The following is a 25,670-nucleotide window of genomic DNA, read 5'->3' as shown; positions in this document are numbered from 1 at the left end:
GTCATGACTAGAAGTATAATTTTACTTTTATATGAGTTGATCTAATAAGAAGGAGTTATACCTCCTCTTATATATATATATATATATATATATATATATATATATATATATATATAAAGGTTGAATATAATTATTGGAAGAATTTAATTATAATATATATAATATTTTTTAGTAAATGAAATTTTTATGTTCTATATTCTAAGAAAAATAAAATTTTTAAAATACTCTCATAATGTTTATGAAAAATATTTATTTTGATAAAATAGTTAACCTTTTAATACATCTATGTTGAGGATGGTAGGGAAAAAAATAATTTGGATAATATTCTAACATGTGATGGTTTGGAGAATTATGATCACTTAAGATAAACAATATTAATTTTCAATAGACTCACCTTGACTTCCAACATACAATTGATGAATTTTGGCAAAGTTCTCTAGCAACAAAACGCGTTTTTAGTAATATTAGAAAAATATTTTTTAAATTATGAATAAATATATTCTTAATATATTTTTATGACATTTTATCATTTATAAGATAAAGTCTATATATTATTAAAAACTTTTACCAACATTTTTATATATTAATGATAATATTTTAAAAATTGATTTACCAAAGTGATATTTTTGTAAGATTTTAATAATATTAAACTTTTGTAAGCTAGCTTTATAAGAATTAGTTTTAATATAAATAATATTTCTTCTTATACTTTATATAATTATTGTTTACAAGTCTTTTAATGTTGAAGACATCTTTTGTCATTACAAAATTTAGATCAAATATCAAATTTTATTTATTTTAAGTTTCACTCTTTGGTTATATATAATATTTATATGTCATTATTTTATTTGATATGAGACTTTAATTTTAAAAATTAATTAGAAAAAATAATTTTAAGATAAAAAATATTATTCTATTTATAATAATATTTTTAAAAAATATTATAATAATTTATTAACTTAATTTATAATAATATTTAATAAATGTAAGTAGATAATTAGTATTAAAGAAATTAAATGCTAGTGGTGCCAATTGCAACGAAACCCAAAATAAGAATGCAAAAAATATTCGTTAAAATGGAACTTGGGTAATATTCTTGTCTTCCTTTTATTTGTGGGGGTATTTACTATTTAAGAATAATGGTGGGACGAAGCAACTGTGATGAGCACATGATTCAACTTTTTATCTTGAAAAACCATTGGTAGCAAATTATAAAAAATGATGCATCTTTGTGCCAGCCAACAATAATGAGGGACAGTGTTTAAGAATACAATGATGAAAATAACTAGTCGAACACGAAGGGGGATGTAATTAGAAAACTCATAGGAATGATTTCTCCTCTCTAATGGAGAAATGTCAAATAGAAAGAGACATATATATATACACATCGCTATAGCTAGAATTCCAGTGAATTCCTTGGAAATATTAATTTGTCACTTGTGTTAAAAAAGTAAGGCTCTACTTGGATTTTTCGTACACTATGGTTGGTTTTGGTCTACGTGATTCTTTTATACCCTTACATTAATAATCTCACTCTAGTTCATTATGTTTTCTCTCCCTAGATTTCACTATCTAAGTGTCTCTATAACACATATCGATACACCCAACTCAGGGACATGGCAGTGTTTGATTCCTTTATTCTTCCCAACGAGGAGAAATAAATAAGATGTTGAATGAGAGAGTTGAGGAGGAGCATTATCTAGTAGGACAGAGGAGCGTGGGCTGTTTTAGCTTTTTTTTTTTTTTTTTAATTTATTTTAATTTTTTTCATCCCTTTTCTCTTTTTCTTTTTGGTTGTAATGTGTACTCTTTTGTGGGAAGATGACCTTTTAGTTTCCATGTGCCTCTCCATCACCTTCAACCATGATGATGGTGGCTGGATCATTTCACATGAAAGACAAAAGCCCTAAAAGTATGGGCTTATGATCACCCATGAGTGCATCAACAAATGGGAGTAGCTTTGCATGAATATCATGACATGGCAACCCTAGTGCATGGAATTTTCCATGCTTTCTTGGGTCTCAAAGCATTTTGGGAAAGTAAAACAAACAAAAAGTAACCAAAAAGAAGTTATAAGTGGTAACATGTCACACACAATTGGAAAGAATAAAGATAACCAAGGTGTTATTTACAACACAAAAGCCATTCCATGAATTGACATATGCTTTGCAAGGAAGGATCTAAAGGTTCCATGAATTTGTTGTGCTATGAGTAAATATGTTTTAGGTGTGGGATTTTTAGATATATGGTAAAGTTGTCTAATGTATGAGAAAATAAAAAGTTTAGCCAACAAACCCTAATAATCAAATTGGGTGTTGGGGCCCCTCTTAATTTTTAGGCATCTCTTTTGATCCACAACCCTCAATGAGAATTTTTCTCTAGCAAGTTGAATAGTGATAACTCATGAAACAAACCATGTGAGTGGGGGATACCTATCTTTAAATCCAAAAAGAGCAGTTTGCTTGTGCTAGTCCAAAAGTCAAAGCATCAAATCCGAAAGATCAAAAAAGTCCCATACTTTTATAAAAGAAAAACTATGTTCAAATTAATTATGCATTGTAGCCTTAGTTTTGAGTATACAGTAAAATATATAAGATGGCACTCCCCTGTCTTGGTCCAATCTATCTTTGGAGATAAATACGCAGGAACTATCATCATCGTTCATTATTCTGCCAAGTCATTTAGGGTATAGTGTATATTAAATTAAGAAATATAAATACACAAGCTCTCAAACAAAATCTTTCTGAATATATTTACAAACAAAATGCAGAATTATGTAAGATAATAATATTGCCCCTGCACACTTCTATTAATATATGTACACATCTTAGTAATTTTTTCTACATCTATATTCTGACATGTGATTAATCAAAAAATATTCTGACGTGTATAATTATAAGTAATGAGGGTTGAGCTTAAAATTTCATGCAAATTAAATTATCTAAATTTTCATTATAGCTTAATGGGTTGTATCTATATATATTTTGATTTTGTCACATTTATGAGGTAATTATAAGTAACCTGTTTTGTATAAATGTGCACTTGGTATTAAGAGTTTAATAAAGATTTTATCCCATCATTATCTAATTAGAAAACACTTTAGGTGTGATCTTTAAAATAATTATAACAAAAGTTAACAATCTTGTCAACTATTACAATTTATAATGCAATGATCATGAGTAGTTTTACATTTTCAGTGATCAAATTCAAGCATTATTTGAGAAAATATATAATCTCTAATTTTTTCATATAATATGTAAACTTTATACGTCTTACTATGAAAAAAAAAACGACATTTTGATGTTTCATTCATAGTAAAGTAGTTTTTCTTTCAAATTTTTTAACGGCCATAAGTAGTATCTCTTTGGTACAGAAAGAGTGAGATTTGATTGCATCGATTCAGGATTAGAGCTGGCTTCTAAGCTCAATCAGCACTTGCATAAACATTATAAATAACTCAGATTCATCGATTGAAATATATAAAAACATTTTAACTGAATTTTATCCATGTATTTTTGCCTTAACTATAAAATATAATTTGTTTTATTTTTAAGTAAAAAAACATTAACAAAAATAGTTTTATTGTTTTTCAAAATTACAAAAGAACATTCTATGCATTGCGCAAGGTGCTTTTATATTTTGGAAGATAAATAAAATAAAACAGTATATAACTCGGATAGGTTAAAAATGTTGCGGATTTCTTTTTTAGGTTTCTGCCTCTTGCTGAAACATTTTTGCAGAGATTATCATATATATCCAAATTCAGTTTGTTGTGGCTGTAGCCATATACAAAGAAGGAAACTAAAATGCTCTTGAATGTTGCTTAAAATAGTTAATAGATATATACAAGTTAGTGGATGACACAATGCTTGGAATTGGGTCATCTCAAATACTAGTTATCCAATGCTTACATAGAAAGTAATATAACTAACTCAATGAAATACAAGAAGTTGTTGTGATATATTGGCAATGCATATTCTAGAATGACATTTAGGTTAAGCGAAATAGCTTTCATATAAAGCACTTTAACTTGAGATCGAATTAGTCCATTTATTCATCTAACAAGTTGTCCTCTTAATAATTTGTTTATGATCATCAACATATATACTTTTTGAAAGAAAAAGAAAAAAGGAATATCTATCATTAAAATTGGTCCAGCTCTCCAATATATATATCTTGGCTCGGATATCAATGTTTATATCTCTAAATTAAATGCCAACAAGAAATATTATATTTTACTCAGGAGCTTATCTTGAATGGCCTCTTAAAAATGGGATAAAGACCTACAGAGGAGTTTTGGGGTTATGAAATTCTTTATCTATTTTGGCTCGCAATTGTGTTGCATTTGCACTTATTTTTTGTGATTTTCCATTTCAATAAGCATGATATAATGGTTGTTTTGTGTTAGGTTGCTGAATTCATAAGTTTTCTGGTGGCCCATGTTTCATGGGCTCGTGGCCCTCTAGGCTTTAGTCCAGTTAAAGCCCAATGATGATATTTTTAAGCGGATATTCTAGAAGCAATCCCTCTATTTGTCCTTTGGGCCTTGGACCCCAAATTTACTATAATCACTGGTGTTCAAGACTTCAGTGTGTTCAAAGAACAAAAATTCAAATCGTTTAGAAGAAACAAAAAACGATATTAAATTTGGGCTGCGAACTTATGATCGCGTGTTAGGATTGCATTGCACTTTATGTGTGAAGATTAATTACTTGATTAGTTGAAGAAGAACAACTAATAAACAGATTCTAATAATTAATTGCCGCGTGAAGCCGGCCATCGTCAACAATTTAGACTCCAAACCTAAGCCATTGTCAGTTTCAAAATCTCTGCAAAAATCTTCGGTTCATATGAGATTTGTATCAAACTTAATTCTATAAAATAGTTTAGAAGAACAAAATTTATCTTTATCAATATATCTCATTTTCATATCATTGGTAATGGTTTAAACTCTTAAAAGACTTCTTATTAATTGAGATATTTATGTTTATAAATTCGTGTTGTTACTCATAGTTTAACAATATGAGATTTTGATTGTATTTTAATAAACTCCAACAACAATTATTAAGAAAAGTTTTTATATTATTTTAAGAAAATAAATTTAAAATCTAACCCATTTCTATAAAATTAACATGTATATAAAAATTATTTTTTATCTATATATTTTGTTGATATTATAACATTGATGCGGATCTCAATATTATAACTTAACTAGAGGAAAGTAATGTGTACCACCTCTATTTATTGTAAGAAAAAAAACATTTTTTTATTTTTAAATATAAATAAATTTAAACTACTTTTGTCATGACCTTTCATTTATAATAATACTTTTTTATGAGATTTATAACGAAGATAATTTTTAAAAAAATATTATGCGAATAGTAAAGAAAATTACTTTTTTAATGTACGTAAAATCATTTTTTTAAACTATTATTATTATTTATTTTTATAATAGCCGATAAAGGGAGAATAAATTTGGGATCAGACAAACGGAAAGAATGTTTCTACTACTAATCTCTCGGCTTTTCCGAAAAGAAGATCTAAATTCTGTGATTTTTCCAAAGAAAAACTACCTTTTTCAATTTAAACTATACTTGAATTTATTTATAAAACTTATATTAAGTTTTCTTTATAATAAAAGTGAAAAAAAAAACATTATTAAAATGTGTGTTAGTGCTTTTTTCATGCTAAAAATATTAATTTTAGAAGAAACAAAAAAAAGCAGTATCATAATCTTCGACATATATGTTTTTAAAGAGACAAACTGTAAGATTTTATTTGTGCAAAAGGGTGATTAATTGAACTATGTATTGGCATTGCTCTTAGCTCCAACATACATCCAAATAAGGGTCATAAATGTATATAATAAAAAAAACACGGTTTTTATAGATTAAAACAAATGCCATTGGAGCTAACGAGGAATTCAAAGACAAGGAATACAGAGTCTTCCTTAATAGTTTTGCATATAAAAGGGGTTTCTGTTGAAACACAAGAATGTAAGAATAGGGTTGGAGGCAAAGAAGTAAACATGGTTACCAAAGCTGTGGCCAACTCAATGCTTTTTCTGAGGATTGTTGCTCTTGCAGCCTCAGTAGTAACTGTGACCTTACTAGTTACTTACAAGGTCAAATTTGATGATGGAACAAAGCTCAGTTTTCGAGATTTCAATTCATACTGGTAAGATGTTGAGCCACCAATCTAGCATTGATGATTATGTTACTAAATTTAATTATCAATTAATTCTTTGACTTTTTATGTATTTAATGACTTTATATTATGTTATTTTATGGAGAAAGTGCAGGAATTAATTTGTGCAAGAGAAAATGAGTGAGTGAAAGTGACCTTAATTATTAGATGATATGTCTCATTGGTGTGATGTTTATGTGAAAAGTGCAGGTATGAGTTGGTGGTTGCAGCAATTGGTGGTGCATATTGTATAGTGCAGCTACCATTTGCCATATACTATGCTGTACATCAAAAGAGGTTGATACGCAATGGATCCTTGCCAGACTTTGACTTCTTTGGAGACAAGGTCCTACCATTTTATCGCTAATCATGATCAAATCTTGTACATTATATAAACTCATAAAAGTTTTGTACACATAAATTAAAAATTATGGTATCTGAAAATTATGAATTTATACATGTGAATTAAGAATCAATAATGAAGGTGTATGAAATTGCAGGTGATTTGTGTGCTTCTAGCTACAGGAGTTGGTGTTGGGTTTGCAGTGTCTTTGGAATTTAAAATGTTCTTCGATGGCATATTTGACTCTGTGGGTACCGCAAAGAATGACGCTACAAGGTCCGCATATGACAAGTTTTTTGATCGAGTAATTGTGGCTTCTGCTATTCTCCTTGTTGCATGCCTTTCCATGATAATCGTTTCAGTCATTTCCTCCATTAATCGAAGCCAAAGCAAAGGCGTTTTTAGTTAAATAATTTCATTTTTTCATCAACAAATCAGTTAAAACAATTGAGGTAACTCAGCTTCTAATAAAGCTAGTTATGGGTTGTAGACTTGTGGTCTTCACCAAGCTCAAAGCATTATTTGTCTTAAAGTATAAATTCGACATCATACAACATTTTGTATTCAATAATCATCTGTAAAAGTGCCTTTTATTTATTATATTATATCGATTATTTCGAGTATTGTGTATTTTGTGTTTCTCACTTTTCATTCTAACAACAAAATTAATATATATATATATATATATATATATAATATAAATTTTATAATAAATTTCAATGATTCAATTATTAAATTAATTTTTTTAATATATAAATTAAATCTTCAAATTTTTAAAAATTTTAAAAATTAATTAATATCTTATTTTATTAATTTAAATTAATAAATAATCATAAAAATATTTAATATATTGATTTAAATTAAAGAGATACAAGAGATATCAAAATTCATATTCATATCATAAAAATATACTAACTCGCTACGTAAGATTATGATCTATTTAAATTCCAAAGATAATAAATAGATAATAACCATCTGTTCATCAGTCCTACAACTTTGGCCCGAGCAAGGAAAACACTCATTGTTTCTTAACCTTCACCCATGTGGCTTTGAGAACCAAATAAGTCACACTACCTTTAGGCCAAAGTACATTCCCACATGTTATTAATTACTCTCCTTTGCTCCTCTAATATTTTCAAATGTTGTGTGGACGGGACAAACAATGAAAGGGATTGGTTTGAGGATAATATTAGTTGAGTTATAGGGAATGAGAGAAACATTATGTTCTGGAAACATAAGTGGGGGGTCTAGTTCCTTTGAAAAATTTGTTTCATAGGTTGTAGAGTGTATCATAACAAAAACTGTGTTATATTTATGATATGGGTAGAGATGGGAGGAGGAAACATGGAGATGAGAATTTAGGTGGAGAAGGAGTCTCTTTACTTGGGAAGAGGAGTTACTTTCTATGATGCTCACAGTAATTTCAAATATAAAAATGCAGCGACATAAGAATGATATATGAAAATGGAATAGGGATAATTCTGGAACTTCCTCTATAAAATCAGCCTATTTCACCATTAGTGATAATGCCACATGCCAGGATAAGTCATTCTATAACAGGTTTTGGAAGACTGGTGCACCAACCAAAATGATGGGTTTGGCGTGGAAAATTATTCATAATGGGATTCCGTTAAAAGATAATTTACTAAATAGATCAATCATTCATCCAAATTCTGATTTGATGTGTCCATTATGCAAATAAGGAGTGGAGACTTCAAAACATTTGTTCTTTGAATGTAGATGCTCATACTCATTGTGGTAGAAACTGTATGCTTGGTTAGGATTTGAAAGTGTGTTACAATCTGATGCGAGACTTCATTTTTGAGGACATACTGGTATAAGGATCTTTAAGCATTGTGAAACGGTTTGCGATGCCATTTGGTTTATTTCTGTGTGGAGCATTTGGAGTTGGAGAAACCACATCGTATTTAAAGGAAAAAATGACCACATAAGTCATATGTTGGAGATGGTGCAATTAAGATCTTGGAATTGAATCAAAGGAAAGTATTCTGGAATTTTCTTCTCGATAAATAATTGGTGTTCTAATCCTATTCCTTGCCTTCTATCCATTAAAGTTGCAAATAGTTGCCATATATTTTCTTTCATTTAAATTTTGTGACAATATAGACTTTTATTTTGAGCAATTTTTGTTAAGCTCGCCAATATTTTGGTAACGAAAAATATCCATGTACATAACTGTACATCTTTAGTGCTTTTCTTAATATATATTGTCATATATTGTCTTCTTTTGTTAGTTGATAAAAAAAAAACTCTCATTTATACTTAATAAAAAAACTTCCATACCCCAACATGTAAAAGATGTATCTATTGTGTTCTTAGTATTTCACGAATTTCACACGGAAATAGATTTTTTGACTTTATGAAAGGAAAGTTATGGTAATTTAGTGCATTTAAATTATTAGATTTGTAAAAATAAATTAAATTGTGATACGTGTACATTTAAGTCAAAATATATATTAAACACATGTCATAATCTGATTTATTTTTATGAATTTAATGGTTTAAATACATTAAATTATAATAACTTTCATGTTTTAAAGTTTGAGAATCTGAATCTATTTCACACTTCTTAAAGAATTGCCAAACCACCATGGAGAAAGAGAAACATCCAAATTATGTGTTTATATACCATCATAGCCACCTATATGCCATTGTTGTGATAACATATTAAACAATATAATATGGTTGTTAATACAGTAAACACATCAGTTCATTGTTGAAAGTTGTACCCAAAACTTGAATTTCTTTTAGCCAAGATCATGCACCAAATCCTGTTTTAGCTTTTGGAAGTCGACCCCACGACCTCAAAATCTATATTCATTCTTGTACCTCCAAATGTTCCAAATCGCACTCTACACCATCCTCCATTACACCTAAATATTTGACGAGACCTTGTCCGATATTTGGATAAAACTATGGAAATATTCGCCCAATTACAACACTCCTTCCAATTTCCATAGTATATCAGACACCCTACAAGAGAAGAATATGTGCACTGCCGTTTCTTCCTGAGCATTACAGAATTTGCATCTGATCTCATCCTCTGGCAAATTTATATTCCTTATAGTTAAATTGCTTAATATCTTGTTTGGATGGAAAATTTATAAGGAATTTAAAATTCATGCATTTGTGAAATTCTTTAAAATAGTAAAATTTCAAATTCTCCCAAAAAAGTAAGAATTTGAAATTTCTCATGATTTTTTTCTTCTTATTTCACTTATATATTTTATCTTATCTTTTATCTCTTCATGTTTTTAATTATTGAATATTTAAAAATATTTTTAAAATTATTAAATATTTAAAAATTAGTTAATATTTATTTTTATAAAATTTAATTTAAAAATCTCAACATATAAATATATTTTTAAAATCAAATTTACCTTAGTAGAATCAAATTATCATATCGAACCTAACAATTTAAAATTTGAGAAATTTGAATTGACTCATCCAAACAAAATATTTTAAGAATGATAGAAATTGAAATCAAAGTAATTCAAATACCAAGAATTTAAAATTTCTTGAATTTGTAAAATTCCTCATACAAACACACCATGTGTTTAGATGAGGAATTTTACAAATTCAAGGAATTTTAAATTTTTGGTATTTGAATTACTTTGATTTCAATTTCTATCATTCTTAAAATATTTTGTTTGGATGAGTCAATTCAAATTTCTTAAATTTTAAATTGTTAGGTTGAATATGATAATTTGATTCCATCATAATAAAATTGATTTTAAAAATATATTTATATGTTGAGATTTTTAAATTAAATTTTATAAAAATAAATATTAATTCATTTTTAAATATTTAATAGTTTAAAAAATTAATATTAGATAATATTTAATAATTTTAAAAATTAATATAAGATAATATTTAATAATTTTAAAAATATTTTTGAATATCCAATAATTAAAAGAATAAAGAGATAAGATAAAATATATAAGTGAAATAAAAAAAACAAATATGAGGAATTTCAAATTCTCCCATTTTTGGGAGAATTTGAAATTCTACTATTTTAAAGAATTTCACAAATGCTTGGATTTCAAATTCTTTGGTAAATTCCTCATCCAAACAAAGCATTTCACCTCAAGAAATTTGAAAATTTTCAAATAAATAAATTACCCTATATAAATTCCTCATCCAAACACACGCTTCTTGAAAAATGAAAGGAAATACAATGGTAGCGTAGACAACACAAAATTTACCAAACAGATTCTTCTCACCATAAGATGATCCTATTTTTCCATTTAGCTAGCTTCTTCCTTATTTTTTCTATAACTGGTCATATTATTATTATTATTATTATTATTATTATTTTTTTGCAGAATCCTGGTCTTTGAAGCATATATCGTTATTGATCAATTCTTTTATTAAAAGAAAACACCATGCATGTTTCTCCTTTTCTAAACATGCAGATATATTTTTTCAATAAAAAAATTTAAGTTTATTTAACACTAATTTTATGAAAGATGTAATTTCTAATTATCATCACTACGCTTTTGTGATTCACAATATCTCTCACGTGTTGACTGAAATGTGTTCCCCCATAGAGCTGGCAGAAAAGAGGTTTGTTAATTACATTCAATCCATTGCCATCTGGCACTTGTTTCATCAATTTATTGGGCCACAGTTGAGCATCGATCAATAGATTTTACTATGCTGCCTCTATTAATTAATAGAAAATTATTTTTTGTTTGTTTCTGAAAGCATGACGTAGCATTGTGATTTGTGGATAACTTAAGGTGTAAATCTTAGCCATTGTCAATATCAAATTCTTTAGCAGAGTCCTATGATAGACAAATCCAAATTAAGGGCACTTTGGACCAGCACAGCTCGCAAAATTTAGATTTATGTAGAAGCAAGTATCGAAACTTAATTTAGGATCAGACAAACGAATAGAATATCTCTAAGCTTTCCCAAGAAGAATATGCTTCCAATTTCTTCATAATTTTTTAAGGAAAAGAACACTTTTAATTAATTGTATTTTTAAGAAGACAATTTTACCTGAATTAGATATGATCACCGTAGCTAACAAAATCTTTCTATTTTTAAATATGAGTTTATTTGTTTAAACTTAAAAAAAGTGTTCTAAGTAAGTGTTATTTAAAAAAATATATTAAAAAAAAAACAGATATGAGTTTTTTTTTTTTTTAATAGAAAGTTGTTTATTTATATAAAAAAATTTAAACAAACACATCAAAAAATTAAAAAGTGCTTATTTATTTAAAAAGACACATTTATAAGGAAAAAAAAGTTTAAGCAAACAAGAAGGATTGGGATGTAGATACAAGATTTTAGATTCGAACCTGATATTGTCATTATAATTTTGATGAGTTAAAAAAATAAGTTTACACAAAGAGGTCCTATATATCCAACACAATTGTATATTAGGACTAATCAACTTTTTTTTTTTTTTTTAATGGAATTGAATGTTATGAAAAAATATGTTTTAACGAAAAAAAAAAAAAACAGTTAAACCATCCTATGGTAAAAATAACTATTGCGGAATTATTCCAACTTAATTTATCAATGACTCCGAGATTGAGTTAAATACTAAGAAAGAAAGCTTTGTGGTTCACACTACAATCTTGTTCGATTTAAACATGACGAAATAAAAAAGTGATATAGAAAATAAATAATAATAAAATAACAAAAAAAAAATGATATCCATATAACTATTTATGTAACATCATTTTTTTGTCTCATGAATTTCTAATTCTTTCCTTTTTTTATATACGTGATATACATATATATATATATATATATATATATATATATATATATATATATATATATTGCAAAATATACATACAATATTTGTGTTTCTTTTATAAAAAAAAGTGTTCTTCAATTTTTCTCATTCTAAAGATAATTGGTTCTAAAATAAAAGTTGTGAGATCTTTTACCACACATGTATAAAAATCAAATAAATATAATACTAATTTTCTTAATAAACTATAATTCAAGGTAAAAATAACACATTATATGAAACTCAACATTAAACAAACTAAATCTAAAAACAATTACAAGAGATTAAAACTTGGTCCTAAAGAAATTTCAACTAATAAGTATAAATTTTTAATGCAAATATTAGAAGAAACAGTTTCCTAACTACTACTATAAGACACATTCTACAAAGTATTCCCAGAAGAAGACTTAACTATTCCTCCAACATTAACAAATTCACTTACATAAACCCAATTGTGGAGAAAAAATAAACATTAGAAGGAGAGTTGAATAATGCGTATCCAAAAATTGCATATTTTTGTAGTGAAATAATAACATTATCTTTCAACAAAGATACAAACATTCTTTCAACAAGTCACTTTTGACTCAACCCTTAGTATTCTATTTACAACAAGCCTCTCTAGGCCTAAAAACTAAGTATTCTTTTTCAAACAAGTCTTTTTAGACTTAATCTTATAATAATGGTTATAAAGGTTACAAAGATATTATTTTTGTCTTGCTTAGACGTTATACAACCAATATAGTTCACTAAGCTTTTTTACAAGAAATAATGAAGTTTATACACAAGTATATTTTACAGAGTGCGTTTCTTTGTATATATCGTTGTACATGTGTAGCTTTTTTTTTAGCTTCCAATCTTCTTATATAGTACCTTTGGAGAAGATGACTATTGTAACATTTTGGGTCAAGCTCATAAGTTTTTTTTGTTTATCTTTAACATCTTTCTTTGTAATAGGAGGTAACTGTTGACTCATTTAATGTAAGCATTAAATGTATTTTACCAAATGGTACCTCCTATCTAATTAAAGAAGTTACTTATCATCTTTCCATACAGAATGAAGCTTGTAGAAACATTTTTAGTGCAGAGTAGCAACAACAATGTCTTTATCTTCTTTTCTCCATGATTTTAGGGATCTTCGTCCTTGGTTATGATGGAAAGCATGACCTTGTTCTTTTTAATAGATTTGTGGGTTCCAAGATGACTTTCTAGTTTGATTTGTTAAGGAATATAACATTCAAATAAATTTTGTTGTTAGGATCAATAATAATAATGAACATTAATTTAATGTATATGAAACATATTGTATGCTTCGTCTGATTCTCATCGTCTTATAGACGATATGCATCTTACATTTTGTTTGATAAACATTATCGAGGACATTTTTTCTTGCAAAAGCATTTCATTTGTTAACATTAAAATTTCAAATCTTGAGTGATCTAAGATCATCTTTTGACTTAACACTAACAAAACAAAACACCAAAGAAAATGGAAAAGAGAAACATCTCACTTTAGCTATCGGTGTAAGAAATGGTCGAGTAGTTATACACATACATAACAATAATTATACATGTAAAACTACAACAAAATATCATTAATCACATTCATCATTCTCAATAGTCAAAGCATACTATACAGTACATGATATAACAAGGCTTGTGCCCACACATCTCAACATCCATTCAATTCATAATTCAAAGTAATGAGTATGTTATGATCATGAAATGAACAAGAATCTTCTAAAACTATATGCATGTGGTGTCAGTAAAATTACTTTATCATGGTTCGAAGGCATGAGTAGCCTAGGAGGATGTGCCTAGTCAAGCCATCACAACACTGAACACTAAAAGAAAATACACTAGTGGCCATCAGGACAATTTTGTAATGCAAGTTTCACTCCATGCACACAAGCAAGAGAGACTAAGGCTCCTAAACCTAATTGTCTCCAAGGTCATGAATTTCTAAGCTTTTACTCAAGAGAAACTTTTCCTAACAGCATATTTTACATTGTACCCATCACAAAAGCACATAATGTTCATGATGCATATCATAAAAACTCTATGCATGATCAAATTTCAAATATATTCAATTCTACATCACACTAGTCACATCCCTACTAGGTTATTCACCCAAACATTCACATGGTTTATCATAGTTTTCTGACATGGGTCACATCTCACTTTAGTTCAAACACATATGTTAACTCATCAAAGTTGCACATAACATTCTCAAATACACCTAATAGACTTATCATACTCAATTAGGCCATAAGGTTTGCCTATTAAAGTTATTCATATTCCCTAAGCAATTTTAAGCATCTCAATTTTAGGCATAGGGTAATGCCATGGGTTCCCTTGTGTTCGACAAGATCGAGTCTAAAAGCCTCTAACCGAATCATGCCTGACATGGTCTGTCCTACGCCCGACGAATTAAAAACAAGGAGCCCTTGAAGCTCTCGTGCTCGATGTCAACAATGTTGCAAGAATTTTGTGGCTTTCATGCCTGACATGCACCACCCTGCTCTCAGCGTAACCGTCACAGAGAGCACTCTATTGTCTTTGTGTCCAGCGACCCCATTGTGGTGCTTGGTTCAATATCAATAAAATCCTATTCTACATAATTGTGAATCACTCATATTAAATCTCACAACTTACATGAATTCATGTTAAATAAAGGACATCTATAGTCTAATTAACTCGTTCTATTCTAAGGGTTCCCTATGCATAATTTGTTTTGTATTAGTCCTTAGGGTTCTCCCAAGAACCCACATACACTCACAAATTCACAACTGTAGATAATTCTAGGGATCATAAATTCAATTATAATCTATTAACACATCTAGAATACTAGGGAACTCACAAAATATTATTGATTTATAACAGAGACAATATCACAATTGTATCACAGTTAGAAAGTAAAGGAATGACACAGATTCATTGTACAATTACATTCAATTTTGGGCTTAATCCCTCATGCACTCAAACATAGACAACGAGATTGGGGTCAATCCCACTATTCCACAGATAACCCACACTTGGGGAGAGGTTTTCACTTCTCCCTTACCTCAATGAATTATCAAACGTCGGGTCTAGATCTTTGAACTCGTTAATTTGACTGCCTTTAGTTCTCCCTCCTCAATGAGAAGCAAGAAGATGAAATCCCCCAAAAGTAGATCTTTTAGTGCATGTGAAATGTTTTTCTCCCACTTCAAACATCTTTTGTATGATCCAACCATTGAAAACAACAAATAACATCCTATGAACCCACTGTCCAAAAATCAGTTTGATCTAACTATGAACAAATTTCTAGTTACAATTTAAAAATTGCTATTTGATGGATATGAGAATTGGACAATCAATTTTCTCTCTTCTTTCTCATGTTTTGCTTATGTTCTCTCTCAATGTTGTTTCACTCTCTCATCATATGGTACAAGAATGCATGTTAATCATGAGATGCAACCCTAGACTACTAATCATAAATAAGGAACACTAAACCTTAACCCTCGTATAATCCGGATAAAAGCTCATTAATCCTTCGTCAATTATTCATCTCTTGAAATTCAAACAATTATTTTTAATAATTAAACTAAAAAATATTCTTTTTATTAATAACTCTCATCATTAAAATAATCTCAATTAATTAAATTAAAACTCTTATAGATAAATATATAAGATAATATCTCTTAAAAAATAATTTTAAAATCTTTATTTTGCTTATCTAAAAACATTCTTATTTATAAAACCTCTAAATTAATCAAAACCATAATATATAATCAACATATGTAAATAAAATATATTTATATCTCTAGGAATTAATAATATAAATAATTTCACAAACTCTTCTTTAATTAATAAAAACACTCATAATTATTTAAAAAGCATATAATATACTTATAAAATCTATTTAATTAATTAAAATATTCTTTTAATAGTTTTTTTTTAAAAAAAATTAGGATGTTACAAAATTGTATTGAAAAACTATTTTTAAGCTTAAACAGACATGTTTATATTTTTCTTTAGAGAGGGGTGATTCATTGAACGCTGTATTAACACCTGTCATAGCCCCAAGCCTTCAACACTCATCCAAATACAAAAGACAAGGTTTTGTAGATTAAAATGATGTGAACATTTGGAGGTAAGGAGAGAGGATAGAGAAACAAACATAGCCGTCTTTATTAGTTTTGTGTATAAAAAGGATTTGTTTTTCGGTAGTCACGAATGTAACAATAATTGAACAGATAAGAGACTAGCCAGCTAGGTAGGAGCAAAAGAGCTTTGATTTGAAGTAAAAATGGTGACCAAACGTGTCGCTAACTCAATGCTTGTGCTAAGGATAGTTGCTCTTGCAACCGCAGCAGCATCTATGGCCTTGCTGGTTACAAACAAGTACAAATTTGACAGTGGTGCAGAGGTGAAATATCAAGATTTCAATACATACAGGTAAAAACACCATCCAAGCTTATAGGGTTTTTCGTACATGAACTTTTCCAGGTTATTATAAGGTCAAAGTAATCTATATAGTGGGAGATATCTCATATTTTATAAGTCAATTTGTCTAATTAATATTGTTGGACCTCTTGAACAATCCAGGATCATTATCAAATGAATCGTAAATGTTTAGTTTTTGACGTGAGAGAAGTTCGTGTTAGATATTTTCACACCAATTACTAATATTTTCAACAAAAAAAATGTATGTATAATATAAGTGGAAGATATTAGTCAAATAATCCACTGAATATAAGTTTTGAAAGTTTTTTTTTTTTAAAAAAAAAAAACTCTTTTTATTTGAAAAGCTTTCAAATATATTTTTAATTTGTATTTAAATAGACTTAAAGTAATATATATTAATAGAGATTTATAAATCTATTTTGTACAATCGAGTTAAATTCACTCCCATAGTTAACACGAATAAGTTGATTTTAATATGCGATATATACATAAATTAATTTTATAAGATTGAATTAAATATTTTATATTAAACAGTAACTTAGACAATCTTTAATAATCATCATAATTAAAACTTTAATCTTGACTTTCTGCTTATAATTAATCCAAAAGTTATGGAGTGATTATTTATGGAAAATATTAAGCATTCGAATATACTTTCGAAATATCATCTGACTCATCAAAATAATAAAAGTGTTTGATTTCAATGTTAATTGGTCGAATTTAATTCGGAGGAGATAGTATATTTCTCTTGTTTATATGATGGATTTATTGGTATGCTTCGATTAACTTTAATGTTTATGTTTCATTGGTGCCATGTATATGTGTCAAAACTGCAGCCTGGAGGTAGCTATTGCAGCAATTACTTGTTTATATTGCATAGTGCAGCTTCCATTTGCCATTTATTATGCAATACGAGAGAGGAGATTGATAGACAATGAATTCTTGCCAGAATTTGACTTCTATGGAGACAAGGTTTGCCCATTTCATATTTTATTTTATTATATTATCGCCTATATATATACTCACTGATTCAATAATATAAATCAAGGAGCACCGTAAAAATCAACACGACATGTTCATCCGAGTGATGAAGCATAATCACTTTAAATAAAAGTTTTGAATTTGAATTTTGGATATAAAAAAAAATCTTAATATTAAAAAAAAACATTTTAAATGAGGTCAACTCTTTAATAAATTTCGAACAATTAGTGCATTCATATACGTACATCATAATACACAATCAATATATAATGTTACATATTTTTTTGTTATAATATATATATATAGACGAGGGTTATAATAACACCGGTATAACTTTTACTAAATATTACACCGCTCAATAACTTTATATTAAATGTGAATTTTGTAAATTTCACCATTAGATTAAAAGTTCATATCACTTTATATGTTCATATCAAATTTTATTAAAATTAAATAACAACTTGAAGGTAATCAAAATATTTATACTTTAATATATTTTGAAATATATATATTACGTAAATTTTATTTTATAAGAATGAAATATCAAATCATTTTGAATTAATATAAAATTTTGTATACATGATTATAACCCTCCTCATATATATATATATACATACATATATATATATATATATATATATATATATATATATATATATATATTACAAGTAAAATAATTATACATTATCATCCAATGATAAATTATTACTTAATTATAATACGTTATTAACTTTTCATAATAAATAAAAATAAATTTATATATTATTAAAAGTAGAATAGTCTCCTAAGATTTTCTTTTCTCAAAATTATATGGTTCAGACTCATTTTTTTCTAAAACAAATTATCTCTTTTTAGTCTTATAAAATTTAAATATTTTCTATTAATTGTAAAAAAAATTATTAGCATTTATTAAATTGAATTTACATCAATTAAAAATAAATCTATATATTATTAAAGGTAGAATAGCTTTCTAAAAAAATTTATTGCTCACACTACTATTAAGTGCATAATTTTTCTTTAAGTTCTCCATGAAATAAATTTTCCTCAAAATAACTATTAAATTACATGCATGTAATTAAAACTATATTACTAAAAAATTATATATATATATATATATATAATGTAATTACTAACTGGCGTTTCATTTTATTAACATTGTATTAATTTATATACATATATATTATTATTAAAAATATGGAAATCAAATAAATGTAATTTTTTTTTCTTAACATATGTATTTGAAATGTAAATTGCATTAAATAAACGCTCTTATTATAATTTAAAAGCATATAAGATATAAGACATATTAAAAAAATGTTATAATTATAAAAAAAAAAATAACTAAATTATTTTATTATAACGACTTTTTATTTAATAGAGCTTGAATGTATTAAAAAATAAATATTAAATTTTTAACATCAAAATTAATCTTATTATTAGTGAAAAAATAATATATTAAATAATATTTATTTCTGTAATACAATTTTATGATTTAATATTTTTTTATGAATTATATTTAAGTTTTGTATTTGGGTTGTAATTAATAATTAGTGTAATATATTGATTTATATTATTATTTTAAAATATATTAATTATGTTGAATGTTTATAAAATTTTATTTTTCAAACATATACGTATCATTTATTTTATATATTATGTATAATATAAATAAAATAAAAACAATTATTTTCATTAATAAAATAAATATATTATATATATTTAAATAGAGTAACTATTTTTATTTATTTATTTTCTTCCAAAATTTGTGTCTAAATGAAATGATTAAACATGAGCAAAAGAAATAAATATATTATGTATAGTTAGGCATGACAATCTAACCCGCCCTCGTGGGTACCCGCCCGAACCCGCCCCGATTTGGACGGGGAAAATCCGTGTTTATTGGGTTCGGGTTTGGGTTCGGATTTTTCCCGATTGATCAAATCGGGGGCGGGGGCGGGGACGGGGATGTTATTACCCAGCCCGCTCCGCCCCCATACCCGCCCCTGCCCCTGCCCCGCCCCGCTTAATAATATAATTAAAAAATTATTTATATATATATATAAATCAAATTTAGAAATATTTATATGTAAATTTTTTTATTATTTTTCTTTTCTTTTATTTTTTAAAATTGTTCATATTTTATTTAAAAGAAAAAAGAAAAAAAAATAGGAACGGGGCAGGGACGGGGCGGGGAAACTCGAATCCCTTCGGGGGCGGGGATGGGGACCTAGATTTTACCCCCGGCAGGTATCGGAGGCTGGGGCGGGGCGGGGAACGTAAAACTCGCCCCCGCCATCCCCGTTGCCATGCCTATGTATAGTCAAATAAAACAACTTCTTTGATATCTAACACTATTTAATAAATTTAAATACATTAAATTTTGGTAAAACAAAATGATAACACGTTACCTAAATAGTATTAAAGATAGAAAAGTCTTCTAAATATATTTTGTCACTCATACATAACTCGGGTCCATTCTTTTCTAAAATATTTTGCCTTTTAAAATTCAAATATTTTTTATTAATTGTAAAAAGAAAAATATTAGCTTTTAATAAATTGAATTTACGTCAATTGAAATCAAATAATTTTTCACAAATACTTGAAAATATCATTAAAAAAAATACATATAGTAGTGAAATAATGATTATTTTTAATTTTTTAAATATAATTATACATTCAAATTCAAATTTAAAATTAATTTATCTATATTTATGTCTATATCTATATATTATTTAAGTAGAATAGTTTTCTAAAAAAAATTTCACTCAAAACTATATAGCTAGGACCCATTTTTTTTTTCTAAAATTTTTAAGACTTTGAAAATTCAAAAGTCTTCTATTAATCAAAAAATAAATTTATTCACATTTATTAAATTGAATTTTTGTCATTTAAAAATAAATAATTATTAAAGTGAGAATAGTCTTCTAAAATTTTCTCCAATTGAAAACTACATAACATAGCAGGGTCCCATTTTTTATTAAAATTTGATAGCCTTTTAAAATTTAATTAATACATATCTATGTGAAAAATGAAATTGCAGGTAACTAGTATGGTTCTGGGGATAGGCATTGGTGCTGGTTTTGCATTGTCTGTGGAATTAAAAAAGTTCATCGAGGAGAGAGTTAAAGATGAATATGGCTTTAGGTCCACCTATGGCAAGATTTTAATTCGAGGCTTCGTTGCAACTGCTTTTCTTTTGGTCTCATTCCTCTCCATGGCTCTAGTTTCATTCATTTCTTCCAATAACCGAACCAAAAAACAACACAGCTACTACTAATTGTTAATGCTTCATGAATTTTGGGTCTTCACTTCCTTATTTATTTATTTATTTTGTGCTATGTTAGAAACATGTATAATTTGTCTTCGATTGCACATTGCATGCATTTGCATTGAGACCAACTCAAATTTTGGTGGTCGCCATCTTATTTATTTACGCTGCAAAAAGTATAAAGAAGGATGAAAAAAATATATAAAATTAACCATGAATTACATATTTTAGTTGTTGTTCTTTTTAATTTATATTTTCCGACTGTGGCTGAATAATTATACCGTGGCGTTTAATTTGTTAGATTCTTATTTATAAATATATCATGAAATTAACTGAAATACTGATATTTTCACGATTTTTATTTTGGAAAACAAAGGGTATACTTTCAATAATCTCTTGCAATGCACCACAAAATAATTGATTGCAACAACAAACCAACAGAATTTAGTTTTTTGATGAAAAGAAAACTACAGTTTTGTTCGAATAAACTTTTTATAAATTTATTTCTAAATGCAAAAAAATGTTAAAGAATTTTTTTAATAACATAAGTAATTAAAATTATTAATTCTCAAATTAAATAATTGTTTTACTTCAATAATTCAAGAACATACGATTAGCTCACCAAGAATGAAAGAATTAAATAAAACTAGCAATTTTATAATTTTTTTCTCAAAATATTGGTTATAAAGTATCTAATTAATTTTTTTTTAAATGATACCGTTTCCTATTTTTTCAAATATGGATTCGGTCGGGGCACTTTGATTTTAATTGACATAAAAATATAGTAACACATAATATATATATATTACACAACAAGTTCACTATGTATGCAATTATCCCACGTAGAAGCAAACTTACATTATGGTGAGAGAGTTGAGAGATGCACTATGTATTTTAATTAAATTATTAATTTATATTTAAAAATATTTGTATTTTGCACTTTTTAATTTTATATATTGATTTAATAATTGTTTTCGACAATATTTTGTTATATATATATATATATAATTATTATTAATTTGTATTTTTTTTAAAATTGTCTCCACCAACCTAATATTTAGAATTTTTTTATAAAATTATCTTCCTCAACATATAATATCATGTATATAAGTCTGTATGAGTTGTCTTTTAATTAATTTTTTCTTTTTATTTTAATTTCTAATTGAGAGATGGCAGCATATAGGAATATGAGTGGAGAATATGGACACAAATTGATGGAAGCAAAGGAAGAAGAAGAAGTGGTGCTAAACTCTGGCCACAGCATGCCTATGCTTGGCTTTGGCACTGCAGCTGTGCCCCTCCCTCCGCATGATGAGCTCGTCTCTGTGTTCATAGCTGCCATTGAAGCTGGCTACCGTCATTTTGACACTGCAACTCTCTATGGTTCTGAGGATGCCCTTGGCCTAGCTCTCGCACATGCACAACGCCAAGGTCTTATTCACAATCGTGGTGAGGTTTTTGTCACAACCAAGCTGTGGTGTTCTGATGCACATCCTGGCCTTGTCCTCCCAGCACTCAAGAAATCACTTAAGTAATATCATTCAAGATATTGTTATGAATTTTTTTATGTTGTCATCTAATAATGGATTGTTATGTATATGGTAGGATTATTAACTTTATATATTATAATGACTTTAAATGTCATACTTATGGTGAATTTTGATTTGTTGAAAATGTTAAAATCGTTACGCTGACATTGTATTAGAATCAAACTCTTTGGTTGCTGGTGTTTCTTTTGTCTGATTGTTATTCTAGTTTGATTTTGAACCTTTTTATAGGAAGTTGGGACTTGAGTATGTGGATCTTTACCTAATCCATTTTCCGGTGAGGTTGAGACATGGAATTGGAGGAAATATTTCCAAAGGAGACGTGCTTCCTTTTGACATAAAAGGGACATGGGAAGCCATGGAAGAGTGCTCTAAATTAGGCTTAACCAAGTCTATTGGTGTCAGCAATTTTGGAGCAAGAAAGCTTTCTGAGCTTCTGCAGAATGCAACTATCACCCCTGCTGTTAATCAGGTATACATCATCCTGGTTATGTAAGACTGAGCGTTATCAACTTGCAATGACATTGACAAAATTTTTTATGATTTCTTATTTTTGTTTTAATGATGGATCAATTGGAGGTTTGAACTTAATTGAGAGTGGTCTTTAGTCTTCAATGGTACGTTTATTAAATAAATGATCTATATATATTTCAACTAAAGATCTCGAGACGGTGAGATATCAGATATGGTAAAAAGAAAAATGGCAATAGCATGTTTGGCTTCTTAACTAAAGCTAGTACTGTCATAGTCACATCTATCTCTTATTTATATGCATAAACTCACTGCTTTTCTCTATGCTGCTCAATGTGCTCATGTATTTTGTTTTGTGTGGTTGTCCTTAGTCTTCAATAGGGTATTTTATCAAAATGAATGATCTATATTTGGTCTTGAGAAAATGTTCTAATTTCCTCATAGAAGTGAGATATCAGATATGGTAGAATTTAAGAGTATGTATGGCTTAAAGCTTGTAGACAAGTTTTATATAAATTCAATGCTTTCTGCTGTGCTCCTCTATTATCTCTGGATCTATTAGACCACAATTCTACAGTTAGCAAAACTAATTAAGTCAATTACTCTGTTTGTGTTGTATTTTTCTCTTTTCAGTTTTGCTGGCTGCCTATGTATATATACATATCCAGCCTAGCGTTTTCTGAAAATATATTTTTACAAAACAGTGTACACATACAATCAATATGAAATCGTTCCTTTCTTTTCCGTTTTATGGTATCATGAGCCTCTGAGCTCCGCCACTGCTTCCATTCGCGGATCCCGCTGTCCGCAACCATGGCTGAAAAAGAAACCAACAAAGGAAAAAATGAAGACCCCCAAAACCCTGCAAGCCCCTATTACCTCCACCCGGGAGAAAACCCAGGTGCTGTTCTTGCTAGCCCAATTCTTGATGAGTCAAATTACCATTCTTGGAGCAGAAGCATGATGAGGGCTCTGCTGTCAAAAAAACAAATTCAAATTCGTGGACGGGTCCATTCAAGAACCACAAAAGTCTAATGAACTTCATGATGCTTGGGTAAGATGCAATACCATGATTCTTTCCTGGATAACAAAATCTGTTTCTGAACAAATAGCACAAAGTGTCATCTACATCAACAACGCTCAAAGGCTTTGGGAGGATTTGAAAGAAAGATTTTCAAAAGGGGATTACTTTAGGTTTTCAGACTTACTGCAGGAAATTCATTCCATCAAACAAGCAGACCGCACTATATCAAGCTATTTTACTGAGCTAAAAATCCTATGGGAAGAATTAGAGTCATTAAGGCCAACACCAACTTGTACCTGTGATGTTAGATGCTCATGTGACCTTTCCACCAAAGTAAAAGACTACAAGGACACCGAATATGTCATATGCTTCCTCAAGGGCCTTAATGATCAATACAACACTGTCAAGAGTCAAATTCTTATTATGGATCCTTTGCCTGTGATCAACAAAGTTTTTTCTTTAGTATTGCAGCAAGAAAGACAGCAAAACACACCCAATCTTGCAGACTCAAGAATCTTTAGCCTCAACACACAATCTGGGGGGAATTGGAGATCTTCTTCCAATGGTAGAGGAGGAAGCTCAAGAGGAAGAGGAAGAACAGGTGGTCGAGGATCTTTCACCAATGCAGGGAAAGTCTGCACCTTCTGTGGTAAGGAAAATCATACCATAGACTCTTGCTACTTCAAACATGGATTCCCTCCCAATTTCAAATTCAAGGACAAAGGGAACACTACTTCCATAAACACTATCAGTAGTAAGGCTCCCAGTACCCAAGCTAGTGAGATTTCAAGAAAGCAAAACAAAGAGTCCACCTCAAATTTTACCCATGAAGATTATGATCACCTCATTGACATGCTAAAAAGGGCTAAGTTGCAATCACCAGAACATAGCATTAATCAACTTGTCCATCAAACCACTACTGAATCAGTAAGTTCCTCCAACCTGCAACAAAATCAACCAGGTAACCCTTTGGAACACACTGATTGGATTCTTGACACTGGAGCTACTGATCATGTCTGTAATTCTTTATATTTTTTTACTAAATATCATCCTATAGATCCTGTTCATGTTAAGCTGCCTAATGGAAATACCTCAACTGCTCAGTTTTCTGGAACCATTATTTTCTCTGAAAAGTTTTTCCTTAATGATGTTCTTTACATACCCAATTTTCATCTCAACATCATATCTGTGCAAAAGATTGCTGCATCTTTAGATTATGAACTCATGTTTAACAAGAATTCTTGCATCATACAGGACCTCACTTCCAAGAAGACGATTGGGCTTGCTGAGGTCAAAAATCACCTTTACATTCTGCAACGTCCTTCCAAGGATAATTCTATTTCAGCTTGTAAATCTAATTCTGTTTTGAATGCTCAACCAAAGGGCACTACTTCTTCCTTTGATCTTTGGCATTATAGGCTTGGTCACCCTTCTCATGTTGTTTTACAAACTGTGAAAAGACTTTTTCCTTATGTGACTTACAATAAAAATATTACTTGTGATTACTGTCATTTTGGCAAGCAAGCTAGATTACCTTTTCCTACTAGTACTACGAAAAGTCTATCTTGCTTTGATCTTGTTCACATGGATATTTGGGGCCCCCTTGCTATTCCCTCTATACATGGTCATAAGTAT

General features: G+C 28.5%; 2 protein-coding genes across 2 annotated transcripts; both read left to right on the top strand.

Annotated features, from left to right (window-relative positions):
* The first annotated feature begins 5,980 nt into the window (after nt 1-5,980).
* On the top strand, nt 5,981-7,159 carry LOC109794335 (CASP-like protein 4D1). The gene is made up of 3 exons (XM_020353787.3): nt 5,981-6,177; nt 6,397-6,532; nt 6,687-7,159. The coding sequence occupies exons 1-3, from the start codon at nt 6,029-6,031 to the stop codon at nt 6,936-6,938; spliced, it is 537 nt and encodes a 178-aa protein (XP_020209376.2). The 5' UTR covers nt 5,981-6,028; the 3' UTR covers nt 6,939-7,159.
* A 9,138-nt stretch (nt 7,160-16,297) lies between these two features.
* Nucleotides 16,298-21,882, top strand: LOC114916731 (CASP-like protein 4D1). Its single transcript, XM_029274137.2, has 3 exons — nt 16,298-16,735; nt 17,581-17,716; nt 20,766-21,882. Exons 1-3 carry the CDS (start codon nt 16,587-16,589, stop codon nt 21,000-21,002), a joined length of 522 nt encoding a protein of 173 aa, XP_029129970.1. The 5' UTR covers nt 16,298-16,586; the 3' UTR covers nt 21,003-21,882.
* Nucleotides 21,883-25,670: the final 3,788 nt, after the last annotated feature.

The sequence above is a fragment of the Cajanus cajan genome, chromosome 1, assembly GCF_000230855.2.
Source record: "Cajanus cajan strain Asha chromosome 1, NIPB_CcT2T_4, whole genome shotgun sequence".
NCBI classification, from domain to species: Eukaryota; Viridiplantae; Streptophyta; class Magnoliopsida; order Fabales; family Fabaceae; genus Cajanus; species Cajanus cajan.
The sequence above is the reverse complement of the archived record's forward strand: the minus strand, read 5'-3'. Positions and strand labels throughout refer to the sequence as shown.